The 20,176-nt window shown below is 41.4% G+C and overlaps 1 protein-coding gene across 1 annotated transcript in view; it reads right to left on the bottom strand.

The window, feature by feature from the left end:
* The window catches only part of ERP27 (endoplasmic reticulum protein 27), an 85,148-nt gene that overhangs the window by 13,671 nt on the left and 51,301 nt on the right, over nucleotides 1-20,176 (bottom strand). The window contains exons 3-4 of the mRNA XM_085601018.1: nucleotides 17,971-18,108; nucleotides 17,267-17,383 (exon numbers count right to left, since the gene is read on the bottom strand). Of these exons, the coding sequence (XP_085457144.1) occupies nucleotides 17,267-17,383; nucleotides 17,971-18,108 (255 nt within the window). The remainder of the gene's footprint in view (nucleotides 1-17,266; nucleotides 17,384-17,970; nucleotides 18,109-20,176) is intronic.

The following is a 20,176-nucleotide window of genomic DNA, read 5'->3' as shown; positions in this document are numbered from 1 at the left end:
CTTCAACACAGGGAACCTCAACTGGTTGGCAAGAGAGGATCTGAGAGCTTGAGAAGGAACATATCTCTCAATTCTGCTTGCTACAAAGTCTGAAGCCTGGTGATGAACGGATTTGTAAATAATAGAAGCCGTTTTAAAAAGTAAGGGCTCTATGTTTGAAGGGAGCTAGTGAAAGTTCATTAAGGCAGGGTAGATATGCGCATGTCTATGACGTTGCAGGGAGCCCATATACAGAAAGTTTGTATCATCAAAGAGGGACACAATTACTGCTGCAAAAGTCACGTTCAAATCCACAACAAAAGAGAAGCGACCTTTCAATAGGCCACAACACTTTGCGGTGACTGCCTTAATCTGGGGGATCATGGACAGTTGATTGTCTATCACAGCTCCCAGGCTGTTGGCAGAGGGCACTGGGACAGGAGGGACTTCAAGCTCAGATGGCCTTCAGGTGTTGACCCAGAGATCCAACCTGTGATTGAGAATAACCAGCTTAGTCTTATTGGCGTTTAATTTGAGGAAGTTAGTGTCCATCCAGCTTCAAATGATTGTCAGGGTAAATTGAATATTCTGATTGGATTGGGAGTACCCTCGAGCCAGAGGATGAACAGGGAGTCATCTATAACCACGGCTACCCAGGGATACGATTAATGGGCAGATGTAAACATTGAACAGTAAAGAAGATAATGCTGAGCCCTAGGGACCCCACCGATGACATGGGTCTTAGAAGATGAAAATGGGCCTAACTGCATCTTCTGTGTGCGGCTTCCTAGGAATGAGGATCTCCAGCTCAGAGCATGACATGATAGACTGGCCAGCTTCAGACAATTTAGCAGACTCGCGTGGTCAAAAGCGGCCGATAAGGTCAGGAGAACTAGATGGGACACGTATCGTGAATCCAACTCCCATTGTAGATCATCAAGGACAGAAATCATCACTGCGTCTTTACAGCGGGTAGAACGGAAACAAGCCTGTAATGGATGAAGAAAGCTAGTTGAATAGAGCAACCTGCTTAGTTCCTGAGAAAAAGCCTTCTAAAATGTTGGCTGCATGAAGGAGAAATGAAATGGGGTGATAATGTTTCAGCAGCTTAGAATCATCATCCAACTTCTTCAGCAAGGGAAGTGTCACTCCAGCTTTAAACCTGTCAAGGACAATGCCCTGAGCGAGTGACTTATAAAGGTTTAACAGAGGGTTGGCTGTTATGACAGACAGAGCTCGCATAGTGGTAAGGGGGCAGGAATCCAGCGGGGAACCAGATTTCACATTATGCATCAGAGAAATAAGATTCTCATACTGGAGCTGTGGAAACCGAACCAATGAGTGAGATTTAATGGCACCACAGTCCACACCTTTTCAGCCAGGTTGTGCAGGCAGAGAACTGATCAGAATGCTATCCTTAATAGATTTAATTTTTTCACTGGATCAAACTGCTGAGTGTGTCACACAGAGTTTAGGAGGGTTCTATCTCCCGGGTTACTCGCTTGGCCCAACTGAGTTTGTTTAATATCTTTACATTTTGCTTTTGTTCATTTACTGCTAAATTAAAATAAAAAGAGAATTTGGTGGTGAGCGGCAAGCTTTTATACCTCCTGAAACCTTCACTAAAACATTTCCTTCTACAGTGCCATAGCTCTTAAGCCACTGCCTTTCAAGTTGGCATTGTATGAGCTTTGACGCTTTCAATTCATCATTCAACCATGGAGCATGTTTAGAAAGAGGCCACATCATATGACTATATCCTGAGACATGTACATCCCAGGTGTGCTGCAGCCAGTTAAAATAAAATACAGACTTCTGTTCAACAAAGGGGTTGGGAACTGGGCAGGTTTGGTGGAGGGTATCAGCCATTTCCTGGAGATTCACCCTGCTCCTGTAGCAGAAGGTACTCAAGCAAGCATTACTCAATGCAGTGCTGGTCCTCAGAAAAGTTTCAAATTTAATGAGGTGGTGATCTAACCATATGCAGGGGAGGACCAACAACTTCTTGATAGGTGTGCTGTGAGACCATACCAAATCCAAAATATACCCATTAGCGTGGGTGGGGAATTGGACCTGTTGCGCGAAAGATAAAGAAGACATTAAGTTAAAGAATTCTTTGTTCTTGGAATTTGTGGGAGGGCTGTTGTACCAAAGTTAAAATCTCCAACAACCAATAGATGCTTATATGAGGTACCAAGGCCACATATAAATGCAAAGACGACTCAGTAAAGTTGGGTTTGTAGTGCGGTGGCTTATATATAACTATGGAAACTAGACAGCAAGAGGGAAATTACATTTCTACCATCACAATGTCACAACAGATGAGTTAAGGGCACGGTGGGTGATAATGACAACCCCCCATCCCTCTTGTGACGTGATGTTCACATGTATTCCCTTAGGTTCCATTTAATTAGTAACTTAAACTTTAATGCTAATTAATACCTATGACTTGGTAAGCAATTGCATTTCAACTTCTTCCATCAAAAGCCAAGCCATCAGCAAATGCAACACATAAAACGCAGTCAACTTCCAATGTAACTCTAGCAGACACTCATAACGGATGTATGACGTTACAACGCACACTTTTACAACGCATGCACTTACAACGCATTTTTTACAACGCATAATCCATTACAACGCACTACACTTACAACGCATGACACTACAACGCATTTTTAAAAAATACCATTACAACGCATACCATTACAACGCATAATATTTAATTGCATTTAAGGTAAGTATTAGATAGTATAGGGGTAAAAATTACTTTTCTAACTCCAGGGGGTGCAACAGTAGGGTAAGTGTTGGATAGTATAGGGGTAAAAATTACTATTCTAACTCCAGGGGGTGCAAAAGTAGGGTAAGTGTTGGATAGTATAGGGGTAAAAATTACTATTCTAACTCCAGGGGGTGCAACAGTAGGGTAAGTGTTGGATAGTATAGGGGTAAAAATTACTATTCTAACTCCAGGGGGTGCAACAGTAGGGTAAGTGTTGGATAGTATAGGGGTAAAAATTGCTATTCTAACTCCAGGGGGTGCAACAGTAGGGTAAGTGTTGGATAGTATAGGGGTAAAAATTACTATTCTAACTCCAGGGGGTGCAACAGTAGGGTAAGTGTTGGATAGTATAGGGGTAAAAATTACTATTCTAACTCCAGGGGGTGCAACAGTAGGGTAAGTGTTGGATAGTATAGGGGTAAAAATTACTATTCTAACTCCAGGGGGTGCAACAGTAGGGTAAGTGTTGGATAGTATAGGGGTAAAAATTACTATTCTAACTCCAGGGGGTGCAACAGTAGGGTAAGTGTTGGAAAGTATAGGGGTAAAAATTACTATTCTAACTCCAGGGGGTGCAACAGTAGGGTAAGTGTTGGATAGTATAGGGGTAAAAATTACTATTCTAACTCCAGGGGGTGCAACAGTAGGGTAAGTGTTGGATAGTATAGGGGTAAAAATTACTATTCTAACTCCAGGGGGTGCAACAGTAGGGTAAGTGTTGGATAGTATAGGGGTAAAAATCACTATTCTAACTCCAGGGGGTGCAACAGTAGGGTAAGTGTTGGATAGTGTAGTGTAATATTATGCGTTGTAATGGTAGGCGTTGTAATGGTATGCGTTGTAAAAGTATTTTTTTTAAATGCGTTGTAGTGTCATGCGTTGTAAGTGTAGTGCGTTGTAATGGATTATGCGTTGTAAAAAATGCGTTGTAAGTGTAGTGCGTTGTAACAGTTGCGTTGTAAAGGTTGTTCCCACTCATAACAAATGAAAACCGACAAATCAAACCGGCGACAAACAAATATTAACCATAGTATTGTATTGCATGTGAAATAGTGGTTATTAGTTATATCACACAAATTCAATGTTGTTATTGCATTACAGTACCAAATTATGAGCTTTTTTCTTTTTTGAAAAACAAGCATTGTTTTTTATTGGCTCTGTTGCGGTGATTATTCTAAAACCTGCATGGCTCTCTGCCGTTAGCATTGCTTCTTTCCTTTAGCCACCCAAAATAGGTCTTAGTTGGAAAAATACCCAACATGCATCAAACACACTTCATGTTGGCTCTCACTATTCTTTGACCATTCCCTAAACTATAGGAACACCACACACCCATCCAATTAGTACACATCAGATAGACATCATGAGATGCCCCAAGCAGAACTCCAGTACCACAGTTGGCCATCACCGGCCCCACAATAGCACTTTTAATCCCTAAAACCCAAGCACATTAGAGTTTTCTCAAGCAGAACACACTTGAAAGACCCCCTGATACCATCATATGCACAATATGGCATCAAAGCCATATAGTTGGCAAAGCACTCCAATTCAATAGCACTATTCCCTTGCCACACCAAAATATATATTTGAACCAGTCAGATAAATTCAGCGTTAATATACCACATCATCACGCATACAATATTGCATCCCAGCTATTATCCTGGCTATACGTACTCTATAGAAAACAGCCTTCTTAGGTCAGGCAATAGACATCTGTCCACTCAGTTTAACAGAAAACCAGCAAAGTTTGTCTGTTGCCCCATACATACACACAGAGCACTACAAACAACTTCATACAGATCAAGCTCATTTTATTTTCACATAAGCAACACAGGCCATTAGTAAAGTGGATATTTAACAAATCTCTGCTAACAATACACAACCAAGCCACCATACACAACTGATCAATGGAAATCCCACTAACATTTGAAAATGGTGCCCAGATCAGGAAAGCACTTTAGTGCCATACTAAGGGTAGAGGGCACCACACAAATGCTGATAGTCTGTTGTCCTACTGAACTGAAGCTTTAAGCATTGTGTTGAGTAGTATTGAAGTAAGACCATCTTTATTGATTTTTGACATACAGAGAATTATACTGGTAGGTTCTGAAGCCCACTAAATGTTACATGCAGTTGTTATTGTCAGAATGCAAATAGGTAGGGATTGGCTGCCTACCCTTTACCAATCAATCCAGGTCTTAAGGAGCGAGCTAGTCAAGGTTATATAGGTTGAATTCGGGTGCTGATATGTTGAATGTTGACCCAGATAGTTAAGAATGGTTTTGTTATCCTTTAATAGTGAACATTACCATTGTTGAGGCCATGTAGCTGTATGAACCTAGGTAAAGATTTCCTGTGTGTAAGGGACTGAGTTTGGGTCACACAAGAACCTTTCTGGGAGTTATGAAACAAAACGTTTAGAGCATGGCTTAAGATATGAGATATAACAAGACTTTTTGTTTTGCTTAATTCCTTTTTAAGGTATGACTTAATAGCACAGCCGTCACCAGACAATTATGTGAGCATCGCTAGAGACACACTTTGGCGCCTCCCACATGTTGGTAGGCAAGAGTGCATGTTTTGATTGGCAGAAGTTGGCACTTCCACAAAAAAAGTGCTTGCCCTCCATGCAGCTGTGATCATTTTGTTTATTTATTCAGCTGTCTCAGCTAGTAGTTTCAGGGGCACACGCATGGCATTGGACTGCTAAAGTGTCTTAGATAACTAGATAGTTTGTTTGTTTTTCTCTTGCAGCAGCAAAAATAGGAAGAGGACAGTCATTACTATATGGATTTTTAGGTCTGGCTAGACAGTGCATCTGTCCCCTGACCTTTCAACCTACACCAATCTTACTCTACAATTCTTTGTTTTCACAAAAATACATATCTATTCCCATGTTATTTACTTGTAATGCTTTCCATTACCATACAATATTCCTTGAAACCCAGGCTTATTGCCAATGCTTGAGCTCTCTTTTAACTGTTCAATGACAGGAAGCAGTATCCATAATTACCTGGAGGGACTTGTTCTCCCGATTGGTACATGGTGCGTAGCAAAACGAATGTCTGCTCCTGGTTTGAATATTTGAAGAAAAAACATAATAATGCACATATGTACGTATTATGGTTTCTGACAAGAAGTGCAGACGGAAGGTCAATTCACTATTATCAGATAGAGCAAAGGGCATAAGTTGGTGATTGATTAGGAGTGGGTGAAGGAAACTAATGGAAGTAAGCCTTCTCCTGCTCTGGTGAGTGTAATAGCCTGGGAACATGCAGTCACCCAGGCATGCTGCCAACCATGAGGATTGCTGGACAATTCCATCAATAAAAGAGCTCCTTCTGAGATCCTCCCAGGAACCTTGATAAACTATGCAGACTCTTGTGTGCTTAATGTAGCACAAGCATGTACTGTAGACTAGTTATTTTCTTTTATTTCATTTATTAAGTACATTTGTATCCGAGTTTCATGGTGCAGGAGGAAAAACAAAGCTAACACCAACATTGATTATAGACAGGAGAAACTAACAGGAATGAAGCCAAGTCTTTAAGAATTTCCTGCATTTTGGGAAACTAAATTTGAAAGAAGATGAAAAGGAAGAGTAATCCAGAATCTGATAGTGGCCATAGATAATGGCCTATATCTCAATTTTACAGTTTTTATTGCCAGTACCTTTAGCAGATCTAAGTGGTTTGATCTCAGGGCTCGGTGAGGTGCCGATCAGGAAATCCTGGTGATCAGAAATTCCAAAAATCTATGGCTGATAGCTTTATGAACAATTGCTAGTGTCTTAAACTGGACTGAATTTCTCAGTGGAAGCCAGTGTAAACAGCATATAGAGGAGAAGAAATAGAGTGGCTGTATTTTAGGCAGAGGAGCAACCTTGCAGATTCCTTCTGGATCAATGAGAAAAGGTCCAGGACTTTTTCTGCCACCAGAAATGCATACTATTTCCATAGACTAGTTATAATTGCATTAGGGCCTATGGGTATGAGAAGTTGGCGTGAGAAGGGGGAGGGGGCTCAACAGATAAGTGTAAACTGGAAGCAGTTAGGGGGAACATAGAGAATGGGTCAGGAATGGTAGGGGAACTATTCACGATTGTGTGGCTGTGTATATTACACGTAACCCAAATGTGTTTGCTTTGCCAATGTTTGTTTTGAGATTTCCACTAAAACATCTCCAGCTCAGTTATTTACTGTATGGATTGTAATAATATCTACAAGACCTGTGCATGAGACAGCTTTGTGTGGTGAAAGGCTATCTATGCCATATTGTCTAACTCACCAACATCCTGCAGACACTAGCGAGCTGTCCTTTCCTGTAACCATGGAGATTCATCCATTTTCCCCAAACCCAAGGTACTGTTTCTGCCACTTTGTGATATTTTGGAAGAGTGTGGCACTACATGGTTGATGGAGAACGATAACTTTCCTAGAGCTGGCTAACTGAAAGATTTGTGATAGAAACCCATCTATTACAGGAGAGCTGTTGCAAACAGTCTGCTAATGTACCAGTGAAATAATATTGTGTGGAAAAATATCAGGATACAAAAATACCTTTTCAAAAATATAATTGTCAACGTATGGTGGCCCTATACTTGCAATGTAAAATACAAAAATATTGTTTCTAAGAATATCGACAATTTGAGACAAAAATACAGTTTTTTTTAATCAATATTGACTTTAAAGTAGTATACTTAAAACATTTTACTCTTTAAATGTAATTTAATTTTAAATTAAGATTTGGAAGTGTATTTTTTATTCAGATATATGTATATTTAAGTAATTTTACAAAAAACAAAAACATTTAAAATATTTAGGTAATTTAACAAACAAAACAATTTTTTTGCAATATTTTAATTTTCAGTATTAGCAATAAAATAAATTAAACAATTAAAAAACATAAATATACACCAACAAAATATTTAACCTAAATAAAATATTGACTTTAAAGTAGTATAATTAAAACATTACACTCTTTAAATGTAATTACATTTTAAAAATAGTATTTGGAAGTTAATGTTTTATTTAGCTATATCTATATTTAAGTAATTTATTTAATTTTCGTTATTAACAATAAAATAAATTAAACAATTAACGAACATAAATATAAACCAACATAATATTTAACCTAAATAAAATATTAAAATAAACATAATAAAATATAATGTATTTACTTATGATGTCCACTAAATAAAAAAACTATTTATTTGACATATATTAAAAATATTGAATTATTTGTACTTTTTGTTATAAATAATATTATATATTAAATAAATGAAAACCCTATCTATATAAAACATTTACTGCCAAAGTAATATAATAAAAAAACATTTATGTCTGTCCATTTATTGAATTGGCTCAAAATGAATGGGGAGAAAACTGAGATTGTGGTGTTTGGAGTGGACAGTTCAAGCTCGACTGACCTCTGGTGGCCAGATACTTGTGGTACCTGTCCCAACGGCGGTGGCCTAAAACCTGGGGGTGATGTTTGACAACACTTTGACCTTCGACACCCAGGTCAATAGAACAGTGAGTTCTTGTTTTTGGATGATTAGGATCTTGAAGAAAATACTGTTTCTCCTTCCAAAAGAGCTCAGGGCACCAGTCATCATTGCGCTGATCACCTCCCGCCTAGACTACAGCAATACCCTTTATTTAAACATCAACCAACTTTCATTAAACAAGGTCCAAATCATTCACAATGTGGCCGCATGCTTGGTCCTGGGAGTACCCAAACACTCCCCAGTCAGGGAATCTTTGCGATCCTTTCAGAGTCTGCCAATAAAGAAACGTGTGTCCCTTAAAGTGCTTAGCTTGACGCATTAAGCCCTCTAGTCTCAGGGATCGAGCTATCTTAGGACAACCTTGAATTAGTATGTTCTCAGGAGATCTCTGAGATTAGCGGGACACTGTAAGGTAGGGGTTCCACAATGTAAGAAAGCCAGGTTGAGGAAACATGCTTTCATAGTGGCGGCTTCCAGGCTGTGGAACTTCCTCCCTGAACATATCAGGAGCCTGAGCTCACACCTGCTGTTTCCTAAGCAAATTCAAATGTGTCTTTTTGTGGGTTAGACTTCTGTTAGGGATTGTATTGCAGTGGGTTGGTCTGCTTCGGGTTGCCATGGTTCACTCTGTTCACCTCCTTTCATAGCGCGTTGATGCATTCTGGTCTAATGCACTTTAGAAATACCGTAAATACAAATTTAAATGTAAAAATAACATAAGTAATTCTAAGCACAAAAAAATACAAAAGATATTTACAATAAACAACAATATCTTAAACATTAAAAATCCACTGTAATCAATAGTAGGGAAAAAGTTGGACTTCAGAGAGCTTAGATTTACTTTTAACACTCATTGTAAGCAACAGTAGAGAAAGCGCTGGACTTCGTACAGGTTAGATTTACTATTCCCACTGCAGTGTAAGGAACGGTGGGAAAAGCATTTGACTTTGGAGGAGTCAGATTGAACATTCCCACTCTAGTCTAAGCAACAGTAGAGAAGGTTTTGGACTTTAGAGAGGCTAGATTTATTATTCTCACTCCAGTCTAAGGAACAGTAGGGAATGTTTTGGACTTCGGATAGGTTACATTTACTATTCCCACTCAAGTCTAAGCAACAGTAGGGAAAGCACTGGACTCAGGAGGGGTTAGATTTACTGTTTCCACTACACTCTAGTGAACAGTAGGGAAAGTATTGGATGTTGGAAAGGTTAGATTTACTATTCCAGATCCAGTCTAAGCAACAGAAGGGAAAGCGTTGGACTTCAGAAGGGTTAGATTTTCTATCCCCACTGTAGCCTCAGCAACAGAAGGAAAAGAGTTGGACTTTGAAAGAAATACCTATAACAATAAAAGTTCTAAATAATGTATTAAAATGTTTTAATATATAATGAAGCATAATAAATTATAACATAAGAAAACTATTAATACTATGTTAGTTAACAAAAATCTAAAAAAATATATAAATATAATTTAACATGTATAACAATTAAATTAATTAAAATAAAACTAAAATCTACAATTAAATTAGCAAAATAATTACAAAAGATAATGTTACAATTGAACAATTAATATCATTTGTAATCAATTTATAATTAGATAATACTAAATAATTACTTACCATTAAAGTTAACTTAATTATAACGTAGTTAATAACCTAATTTATATCCTTAAAATCCCAATAACCGGGTAATAAAATATAACATACTATTATTAATAATATATTTAAAGTATGCATTACAATTAACAATAAAACATATAAACAAACAAACAATTAACATAATTAATAATCATATCAATTATCAAGTCAAGTAAACTTTATTGCGGTTGAATTTACCATAAAAGTACATAAAAAAAGAATAAGAAAACACAACAAAGCGACAAATCAAGGAATCCAATTCAATATAAATAATCTCAGATTTTTGGTTGGTTGTTAGACATTAATTTTTCTTTTTTTGCTTAAAAATTTAAATAGTTCCTAAAAATTCTAAAATTGATAAAATACAGATCATTCTAAGAATAATAAAATGTTATCTAGTCGCTTAATAATCACTAGCTTAATAATCATTAGCTTAGGACTGGAGTACATTAACATTGTTTATCAGGTTCCTTCGAGTTATCCACATGGAATGTAGGTATTTAGCTACTGCAGAGACAATCACTGCGTCTGTATCTGATTTCAGTATCCTAAAAAAGGCCAAATATTGCCTTATACCCAAATTTTTGCACAGCTGGATTATCCATTTCTTCCTAATATCAGCATAAGCTGGACAGAAAAGGGTAACATGTACAGGAGTTTCGTCCTCTAGAGAGCAACCTGGACAAGGACGTGCCGGCTCCCCTTTCCACCTGTCAATTTTGTGGAAAAGGGGCAAAGTACCATATCTAAATTGTAAGTACAGCTTTTTTGCTAATGTAGGTTGGATTATATCAATCTCAGGCTCAAAGCTGTAGAAAGGCTTGACGTCCAAAAAGGTGTCGGTCAAGCTTGACGTTTTTGTAGAACTAAAAAGGTTCATTAGGTTAATTTCTTTAACAGTACTCGTCAACGTTTTCTTAGAGATGGCTGGGCAGGAAGCCTCGGGATTAAACCATAGTTCCTCAAGCCCAGTCGATATAAGTGACTGTTTTACAAATGCCAACCAAGGAATCTTACCAAAGCCTAATGAAGTCATCACAACTTTGAGCTCCTCCTTGTAGTGCACCAACTCAGGTGCTTCCAATAGAGTAAGGGCCGGACGGCAATAACTTCTGCAATTGGGCAGATATTTAGGTCTAATCTTAGCGGGACCAAAGGAGTGCTTTTCGGCAAATCCAATAATTGTCTTACAAAATTATTTTCAGTTAATGATAGGTTGCTAACTAATGTATGTCCCCAGAGTTCTGCCCCATATAGGGAAGATGCCCTGGCTTGGACTTTAAAAATTTCAAGGGGGGCACTTATTATTTTATGAGTGCAATTCTTCTGTACTTTCAAGATTCCTCCAGCTGCTTGGGTTAATCTTAAGTTTGCTTTGGCCACTTGGGGACCCCATCCCATTTTGTCGTTCAAAGTCAGACCCAAATATTCGAAAATTGGGACCCTTTCGAGGGGTCTGCCATCCATTATTGGATGAGGGCAATTGACAGTATTGGTGTTAAAGACCATATACTTAGTCTTGTTAATGTTAATCACCAGATTTCTTTTAGTGCAGAATATGGAGAATTGATTTAACACGCGCTGCATCCCCATCGGGGGTTTAGAGAGCAGAAGCGTGTCGTCCGCAAACATTAAGGCGGGGAATCTCCGGGCACCCAATTTGGGGGAATCGATGTCGATTATAGTTAAGAGATCTTCGATAAGCCCATTGATAAAAAGAGAAAATAGAGTCGGGGCAAGGACACAGCCCTGCCTGACTCCTTTCTCGATGGGGAAAGGACCAGTTAGCTGGCCTTGGTTACCGAAGCGTACTCTCGCATAAGTACCTTCATGTAAGATCTTGAACTGTTGGCATAGATATGGAGGAACCCCCATTGATAGTAAAATGGACCATAACTGGTTCCGATCCACCATATCAAATGCTGACTTTAAGTCGACAAATGTGAGATAGATGCTACCCCCTTCCAAGGTCACATGCTTCCAATAGAGCACTTGCAACCGGAATAATTGGTCTATTGTTGATGTTTTAGCCCTGAACCCCGCCTGTAGCGGCGTCAATATGTTATTGTCACTAATCCAAATCTGTAGACGATGTAACAATAGCCTGGCATACATTTTTTGTGTAACATCGATAAGGCTAATCGGCCTATAGTTGGAGGGTTGGAGCGGAGAGCCCTTCTTATATATTGGAATGATCTCCGCCCCTAACCAGGTACTTGGAAGTGGTAGTCCCTGCAGTATCGCATTAAATAATACCAAAAGATATGGACCCCAAACTACTGGTTCCTCTCTAAATAGATCACCAGGGATCTTATCGAGTCCTGGTGCTTTATTAGACTGGATACTTAAAAGGGCCAGTTTTACTTCCTCTCGTGAAAAAGATTGAACTGGCCACATAGGGTTCGGGATCAGAAGGCTCGGAGGAGCTTCGATTGTACATAAAGGAGAAACAGAATAGAGATCTTTAAAATAAGTAGACCAAGCTTCTTCCGAGATATTGGGGGCAATCGTAGTCCTACCTTCTGTATTCCCAGTATGTACAAGGTTCCAAAAAGTCCTTGAATCCTTCGCCGCGAGTGCAGATGTAATAGCAACCCAGCGGTCTGCCTCCCATTCTAGTTTTGCATTTTTTAGCAATTTTTTATATTTTTTCCTGGCTGTAATGACATTAGGCCTGTTTCCTTGCCTTAGGGCCAGCAATAGCGCCTTTTTTGCGTCCCTACAGCATCTGTTAAACATGGATTATTATCGTGGCGTTGTTTAGGTTTAGCAGTAGCTTCCTTGTAAAAGGTGTCCTTTAATATAGCAACCATTCCACTATGGAGATCGGCCATTAAGTCGACATCCATATTCGAGGGATTGATAAGGGTAGAGTTTGCCCTTTCGAGCAGGGGGATAACATCTTGGTATACTTTTGCCATAGTTTCAATAGATGAAAACGCGGCCGCCCATCGTATTCTTTTCCCACCTTGCACTAATCTTAAATTACTGCTTGGGGGGCTAACAAGGACGTTATCCCCACTGGTTAGTTGATAATCCATCTCGATTATCAGGGCATTGTGGTCACTTTCTATGCGAGGGGGTACACTAAAATCTAGGATTTTTGGCCAATGTGCCAAACTCACCAGAAAATAATCTATTATGGATGTGTGCCCCAAGCCGTTGTAAGTGTGCTGGGCTGGGGTGTCGCTCTTAAAGCGTCCATTGCAGGCTCTAACAGAAAATGTGTAAGTAAGAGAGGTCAACTGGAGAGCTAGGGCAGACCAATTTTTTACAGGATAGGAATTGGATGGCGGAACTGACCAAGTTTCATCCTCGGCCGATGTGATTGGAGGAACCCCTTGTAAAGGTTCAAAATGACAATTAAAGTCCCCTCCTATCAGCAAGACAACCTCGCCCCCAAGCTTATATAGAAGAGAGGTTAAGTTATTCAAAATTGTAGAAGTTCTGCCAGATTGAACTGGCCGGGAATAGATGTTAATCAAGGCCATTTTTGGTGTTTTATTATGAGACATCAGGATGCATAAGAGATCAGGAGAATTTGTCTCAAGTTTTTTCAGTGTGAATCCAAGATGGATACCCACCCAAATACACAACCCCCCTGACGGTCTTCCTCTAGAGCCTTTTATTGCGGGTTCCGCAAAGGTTACAAACCCCACTCTATGGGTAGAACCTACCGCCCACGTTTCCTGAAATAAACAAATCCCGTGGGAGTCCACAAAGGTGCACCAATCCGGGATATCTAAGTTAGATGTGAGACCCGCTATGTTCCAAGATAAAATTTTAAAGGACCCATTTGGCACTGCCTGTTTGTGTCTCGGGGTTTCATTGCGGGATAGCTCATCATGGTCTAATATCCCAGAGCCAACTAAATGTAGAACAGAATGTGCGTTAGCAGTCTGGAGTTGTGTGTCCAAGGTGCGATTATCAATCGTGGGGAAAAGTGGGTCAGCCATATGCTCCCTGGTAATTACATAAGACTTTTCCTTGGGCGTCATACTGCCTACTATAGGGGGCAAGGGATTAGTTACAGCTTTAGCCAGCACCATGGGCTCCCTCCTGGTGGTCTTCAAAGCTCCTTCCGTGTTAATAAAATCTAGTTGATAGGTCAAGGTAGGACTGAAGGGCACGGGGAGTCAATCCACTTGGTCTAGCAAACTATATCTATTGCTCAAAGGGAATCCCGTCACTTCTCCCCTAGGTTGGCCACCCCTTCTTCTATGAACATAATGCCATGTGTCCTCCTGGTGTGGCCTTAAAAAATTCCTCCCATAATCAGGCGGGATAAAAACGTGATCTGTTGAATAAAAATAGTCTAACCTCAGAGATTTAATCATTGTGTTAGAGCTTGTCTGTTGCCAACTACATATATGATCAACAGCCCTATAATCCTCAAAGTTGATGATTACACAGTCCCCATCCACATTTTTTGGTTTTTGTCCCACCCATCCCACCCTTCTTACAAACAAAATCTTGCTATGGATGGAACTGGGCAAGGGTCTATGAATGTTCAACCAGTGGATTGTCTTATTTTTCAGTTCCTCATAGGATTCCTGTTTGGAACTCATCAGTTCAGGGACCTCCGTAAGAATCACGACAAATGGGGCACAGTCCGGGGGTAAATTAATGCATGGTAAGTCTCGGCAGATAATTTTTCCTCCATGTAGGTTTAAAGGCTCCTTCCTTGGGATAGCGGTATTTGAAAGGTCTGCCAATTGTGGGAGATAAGCTTTATCCACAAGGGGAGGATTATTTATTGAGCCATTTACATTTAAGCCCGAGATCGGCCCCTGGATAGTAGACAAGGAGGGTTGATCATTTGCAATGGAATGCGTTAACTTATGTTGTGGCTGCGGGGCATTGACTATTAAGGCTTCAATTTGGGATTGGATAACGAGAAGGTCCTTTCTAAGACTCATATTTTCCTCAAGCTAAGCCTCCATTTTTCCCAGTCTATCGTCTAGGAGTTTCAATTTTTGCTCCACAGGCTGGATAAAAGAGGATAAAACCAAACTCAATTTCCCCACCAATAAATCAAAGTTAAGGGGGTATGTAGTTGCGAGGTCTCCACTGGCCTTATCAAGACTATCAGATAAAGACACAGAAGGGCAGGGCTCTGCAGGTCGAGGTGCCGGAGTACTGTTGGGTTTAGGCTGTTTGGTTTTTCTGGCCCGGGATGAGATACCAGCCCTCTTCTTTTTTGGAATTGCACCCTCCTTAGATCCTGTGACCTTCCGGTTGTTTGGGCTCACATCAGTTAGATCAGGAGTTATATTTGTAAGTTGGCCGGATAATGGATGATCTGGTCCGTCTGCCTGGGCACCTGGATTGACCCCAGTGTTGTCTGGATTAGTGGGAGGGACCGAGATAGCTCTAACCGGCTGAGTAGAGGCTGGTGAACATGCGTGTGCAACATGGCCCAGAGAAGATCTCCTCAGAAAGATCGGGTCTTGGGACAAACGGCGTTGCGTCAATTCTATTTCACGTTCAAGAACCGATGATGCTCTTGTTATAAATTGATCAAGAGTCCCTGCCACCATTCCTATTGGTGTGGTTTTAGCACCCCTTCTAGCGGCCATTATACATGAATATTAAAATTTGGACGAGGGATTGTCAATACTCACAGTTTACACTGGACGTAAGAGGGCCGGCCCAGCCCGGCCGCCTCCGGCCCCGGACGGCCACAGACGGCCCGCCCTTTGCCCGGGCTTAGCCCGCGCGCGGTCCCGCGTCGCGGGGGCTGTTACGCTGACTTATGCGCCTCCTGGCACGGAAAACGGCGTTGTGCGTCTCCTGGCACAAGGACTGATGGGGAAGGTAGTTCCCGTCTTCTCACCGCGGCCGCGGGTGAAGTTAATTTGGCGGCGGGAGAACAGAGCAAGGAGCAAGCTGGGTGCTGGGACGGTGCAGCGACCAAAGGCAAGGCACTGGTGACCGGTGAGTGGTGTAGCAGTAGAAAACCCGCTCTGCCAGGGCTGTTACGCTGACTTATGCGCCTCCTGGTGCGGAAAACGGCGTTGTGCGTCTCCTGGCGCAAGGACTGATGGGGAAGGTAGTTCCCGTCTTCTCACCGCGGCCGCGGGTGATGTTAATTTGGCGGCGGGAGAACAGAGCAAGGAGCAAGCTGGGTGCTGGGACGGTGCAGCGACCAAAGGCAAGGCACTGGTGACCGGTGAGTGGTGTAGCAGTAGAAAACCCGCTCTGCCGGGGCTGTTACGCTGACTTATGCGCCTCCTGGCGCGGAAAACGGCGTCGTGCGTCTCCTGGCGCAAGGACTGATGGGGAAGGTAGTTCCCGTCTTCTCACCGCGGCCGCGGGTGATGTTAATTTGGCGGTGGGAGAACAGAGCAAGGAGCAAGCTGGGTGCTGGGACGGTGCAGCGACCAAAGGCAAGGCACTGGTGACCGGTGAGTGGTGTAGCAGTAGAAAACCCCTTCGAAACAGCCGCCTGCTACGATGGCACAGACGGAGAACTTTCCTTCTTAAAGGCCCGCGAGAGGGCTGTTCCCCTCCCGATGCTGCCACCTGATGGTGAGTTCCAAGACCCGGAGACATGCTGGCGGGGGATAATGTTCCCGCATTTGTATGGAGTCCAGTCTCGCTGCCGCTCCAAAGTTTGGGAGAGCGGCGCCAACTGTTGGCTCGAACGGGAGGGTGTGTCTGCTCCCAATCAATTATTTATTTACAATTAACAATACTTACATTAAATTAAAATAAATTCTACATTATTGTCTCACCCTATTCTCCTACAAACTTAACAACTCTCTACTAAAATGTCACAAATATGACATAGTATTATTAATAATAAAATTAATGAATTCCTTACAATTAACAATAAAATAAAATAAATCTAAACTAACAAGTAAACAGTTCTTTTTAATAAACAATAACATAATTAAATAAAAATCAGTACTTACCATTACATCTAAATTCATTATAATTTAATTGACTACCCTCCATATTTCTCTACAAAGCCAACAATCCACTACTAAACCCAAACTTACTAATTAAATGTAAAGTCACTAAAACTCTTAAAGTTACAAACTATATTTAAAATAATGAATAAAAATTACACTAACAATAGTAGAACCTAAAACTAATATAATAACTAAAACACAGTACAGAAATTAAAAAACGATATTTTTTCCAACTATATTGATGAACACAATGTTAAAAACAACACCATTTTTTAAAACAATATTTCTTACCAAAAAAACGATATTATTGACAATGATATTCGGTATTGCAATATTTTTGTAGTAACAATGTTTTTAATGAAATTCCCGTAGTACGATATTTTAAAATATTTTGTCCAAATAACCGGCTAATAGAAAGCATATATGTCCTCAGTGCACAATATTACCATGGGGTTGTACTCCGTCACTAGCCGAATCTCATTGATCTTCAAGAAGCGAAAGAGTTTGGTAGCGTCAATTTCTTTGCTGTCCTTGATCTCCATGAAGTCATGCCTGTTGTCAACCTAGTGTAAATAAATAAAGCGGTACTCAATGGAGAGAGGAAGAGAGGGGGTTATTCTAGGCAGTGGCATAACACAGACCCCTGCAGTGAGGCCCCATTCTGCCCAAGGCCATTGATTATCTGTGAGATATGCAAGACTCTGGGGTCCTTCTTCACTTTCTGCCTGGGGGCCTCAGCATTTTAATTTACATCACGGATTATAGGGGATAGCCTCAGCTTGAAAGCACTGAGAAAATTCCTAAAGCCTCAAGTTAAGTGAACTCTGCGGGAAATGCATCAAAAGATCAAGGGAGTCTCAGAGCACGGAGAGATATAAAGGTGGGCAGACACATGAGGCTTATGCATCCTGCAAGGAATGAGAGAAACATAGACGGAAGTCCCCCCACCCCAGCGCTTACCCCATGGGCAGTCCGCATTGCCATCCTGCCTCCATGATGCGTGCCCTGCCAGCTCTTTGATGGGCTATCTCACTTGGCTAGATGATCTTGGGAAGGAGGGATCTTCACATAGACACAGTGTCTTTGAGGTCTGGGATTGGTGGCAATTGGACCCTGGATGGGGTTGTCTTGGCCTTATTGTATCTCTTACCTGCCTGAAGAAGGCCACAGTGCTGCAGTTGATGTTGAAGTGTTTCAGTACATCAGAACTTGTGCTTAGCCCACACCCCCAGTCTGAGAGGTCTTTAACCACAGACAGGTAATCCTTGGCCTCTGAAGCATTCAAATCCTGAAAGGAGGAGTAAGACAGAGGGTGAGAGGAGGAGAGGGCCTTCAAAGGGTGATGAAAGTAGGGAGGTCATGGAACAGAGAGAAAACAAAGGGTTAGGTGAGAAGAGGAGAGAAGGCAAGGATCAGCGAGAAAGGATAAGGGCGGGAGATTGCCTGACCAGGGAGGGTTGAGAGGGAGATGATGAGCAGTTTAGGGGAGAGGTTCAGCGAGAAATAGGGAGAGAGTTAACATTTTAGTGGTAGAGATAAAGGGGGAGGAGAAAAACATTTCAAAGTAATTGTATCAGGGAATGCAGAGTATGCTGAGATATTCAAACGAGAGGAGGAGGGTCTTCTAGCTACTTAGGGACATGTTCTCGTCCTCAAGGTAGGCTGGATGGTGCGTTTTGTGCTGCCCCGATCCTGACACCTGCTTCTGATGGGTCACATTGAGAACCATTGCTTATCAATAGTGGACCTATAATTTTATAGCACTTCCTGTCCCAAGGGAACAGCTTCGAAGAGCTGTGAATATCAGGGGGCATTTTTATTAAGAAATTACCCAGCAATGCGCAGATAGTCATCTTGCCGCGCAGAGCTGCGTGATAGGGAAAGGGCAGAAATGTACCATATCTATCATTATAAGTCGCATTCCTGTCTTTTCCCTCCACTGGTGCACAATGTGCTGCCTAGCACCAATGCAGGCACTCATGCACCATGGTGAAAGGGTGCCTGCGTTGTACTGATTATTGTTTTTGTGTAGGAAGCTACACCTTCATGCACAAAAACAATCCTCTGAGGCATTTTCCTCTTTCTATGTGTGTTGCAGAATGCAGCACACATAGAAAGAGGAAGTAACAATGAGAAATAAAGATATTTCTCCTTGTTATGCCTCCCATGGGGAGGCGTAGCATTTTGACACATTACCTGGTCTACCAGTGTTGGTAAATCTGGAAATGCGTCAAAATCCATGGGTGGATGCGTAGGAACACTCATGCTCCACCCATGAAATGCCTCCCTGGGACAGAGTAACACAATGCAGTGAATTGCGCTTTGTTGCGTTACTTTAGATCTATAAAGTCACGCAGGGCCACGCAAGGTGGCCTTGTGTGGCTTGATAAATCTAACTTAAGAGTTGCTTCGCTCGTGCGCCCCATTGCGTGACGCAAGGGCGATGCAAGTCTTTAATAAATATGCCCCAGATGTGATTATTATCCAAAGACAATGGAACCTTTGTCATCGACCTCAGAATAGTGAGCAGGTGAGCGGACCCTTCGGGTTTGTCTGTGAATTGCAGGTTGCAAATACAGCGCTCAGCAACAGATGCTCAACTCGCAGAGCTATTTCAGCGGGTCTTAGACAATTTGTTGGTTTAATTCTGCGGGAGAAGCACTTTATTTTAGTTTCTCATTATGAAGCCAGGCCTGCTGAAATGAAGCATTTGAGCTAAATGAATTGTGGCATTGGAATAGTGAGTGTAGACATGTAGGGGGGCTGCCAAGCGTCTACCTCACTTCAAAACAATGAAGCGCTAAACATTGATGGTAGATGGGGCCCCACTCTATATTTTGTGATCTTCAGCCTTGTGATGTTACTACTGTGGGTGTTATAAATCAGCATAGGCCGTTGCCCAGATATTTTGGCCAAATTGACCACCTTGAAGACAAGTCAATACTGGTGATGTGTTCAAGAATACTGCACAGTGCAGTAGAGTGGCGTAGAATAGAGTGATGTAGAGGAGAGTGAGGTGGCATAGAGTGCAGGAGCAGAGTAGAGTGGTGTAGAGTTTAGTGGCAGAGAGTGCAGTATTGCAGAGTAGAAAGAGTGGAAGCTAGCTTTCTGACTGCATGAGTACTCCTCCGCCCCTTAATAAACATTAGCAAAGCCATTAGGTCTGGCTTATAAATGAAAGTGCCACTTTGGTCACTGGGGAGTTTAGGCACTATGGGCCATATGTATGAACACATTTTACCATAGACACAGAATGGGTAAAACCCTTTGATACATCTGGCCCTATATAACTTATCGTAAATAGACTCTGCCACTCATTCTTGCACTCATGCATGTATTCATCCATCCACTGAGCC

Source organism: Triturus cristatus, chromosome 4_2 (genome assembly GCF_964204655.1).
Source record: "Triturus cristatus chromosome 4_2, aTriCri1.1, whole genome shotgun sequence".
NCBI lineage: Eukaryota > Metazoa > Chordata > Amphibia > Caudata > Salamandridae > Triturus > Triturus cristatus.
The sequence above is the reverse complement of the archived record's forward strand: the minus strand, read 5'-3'. Positions and strand labels throughout refer to the sequence as shown.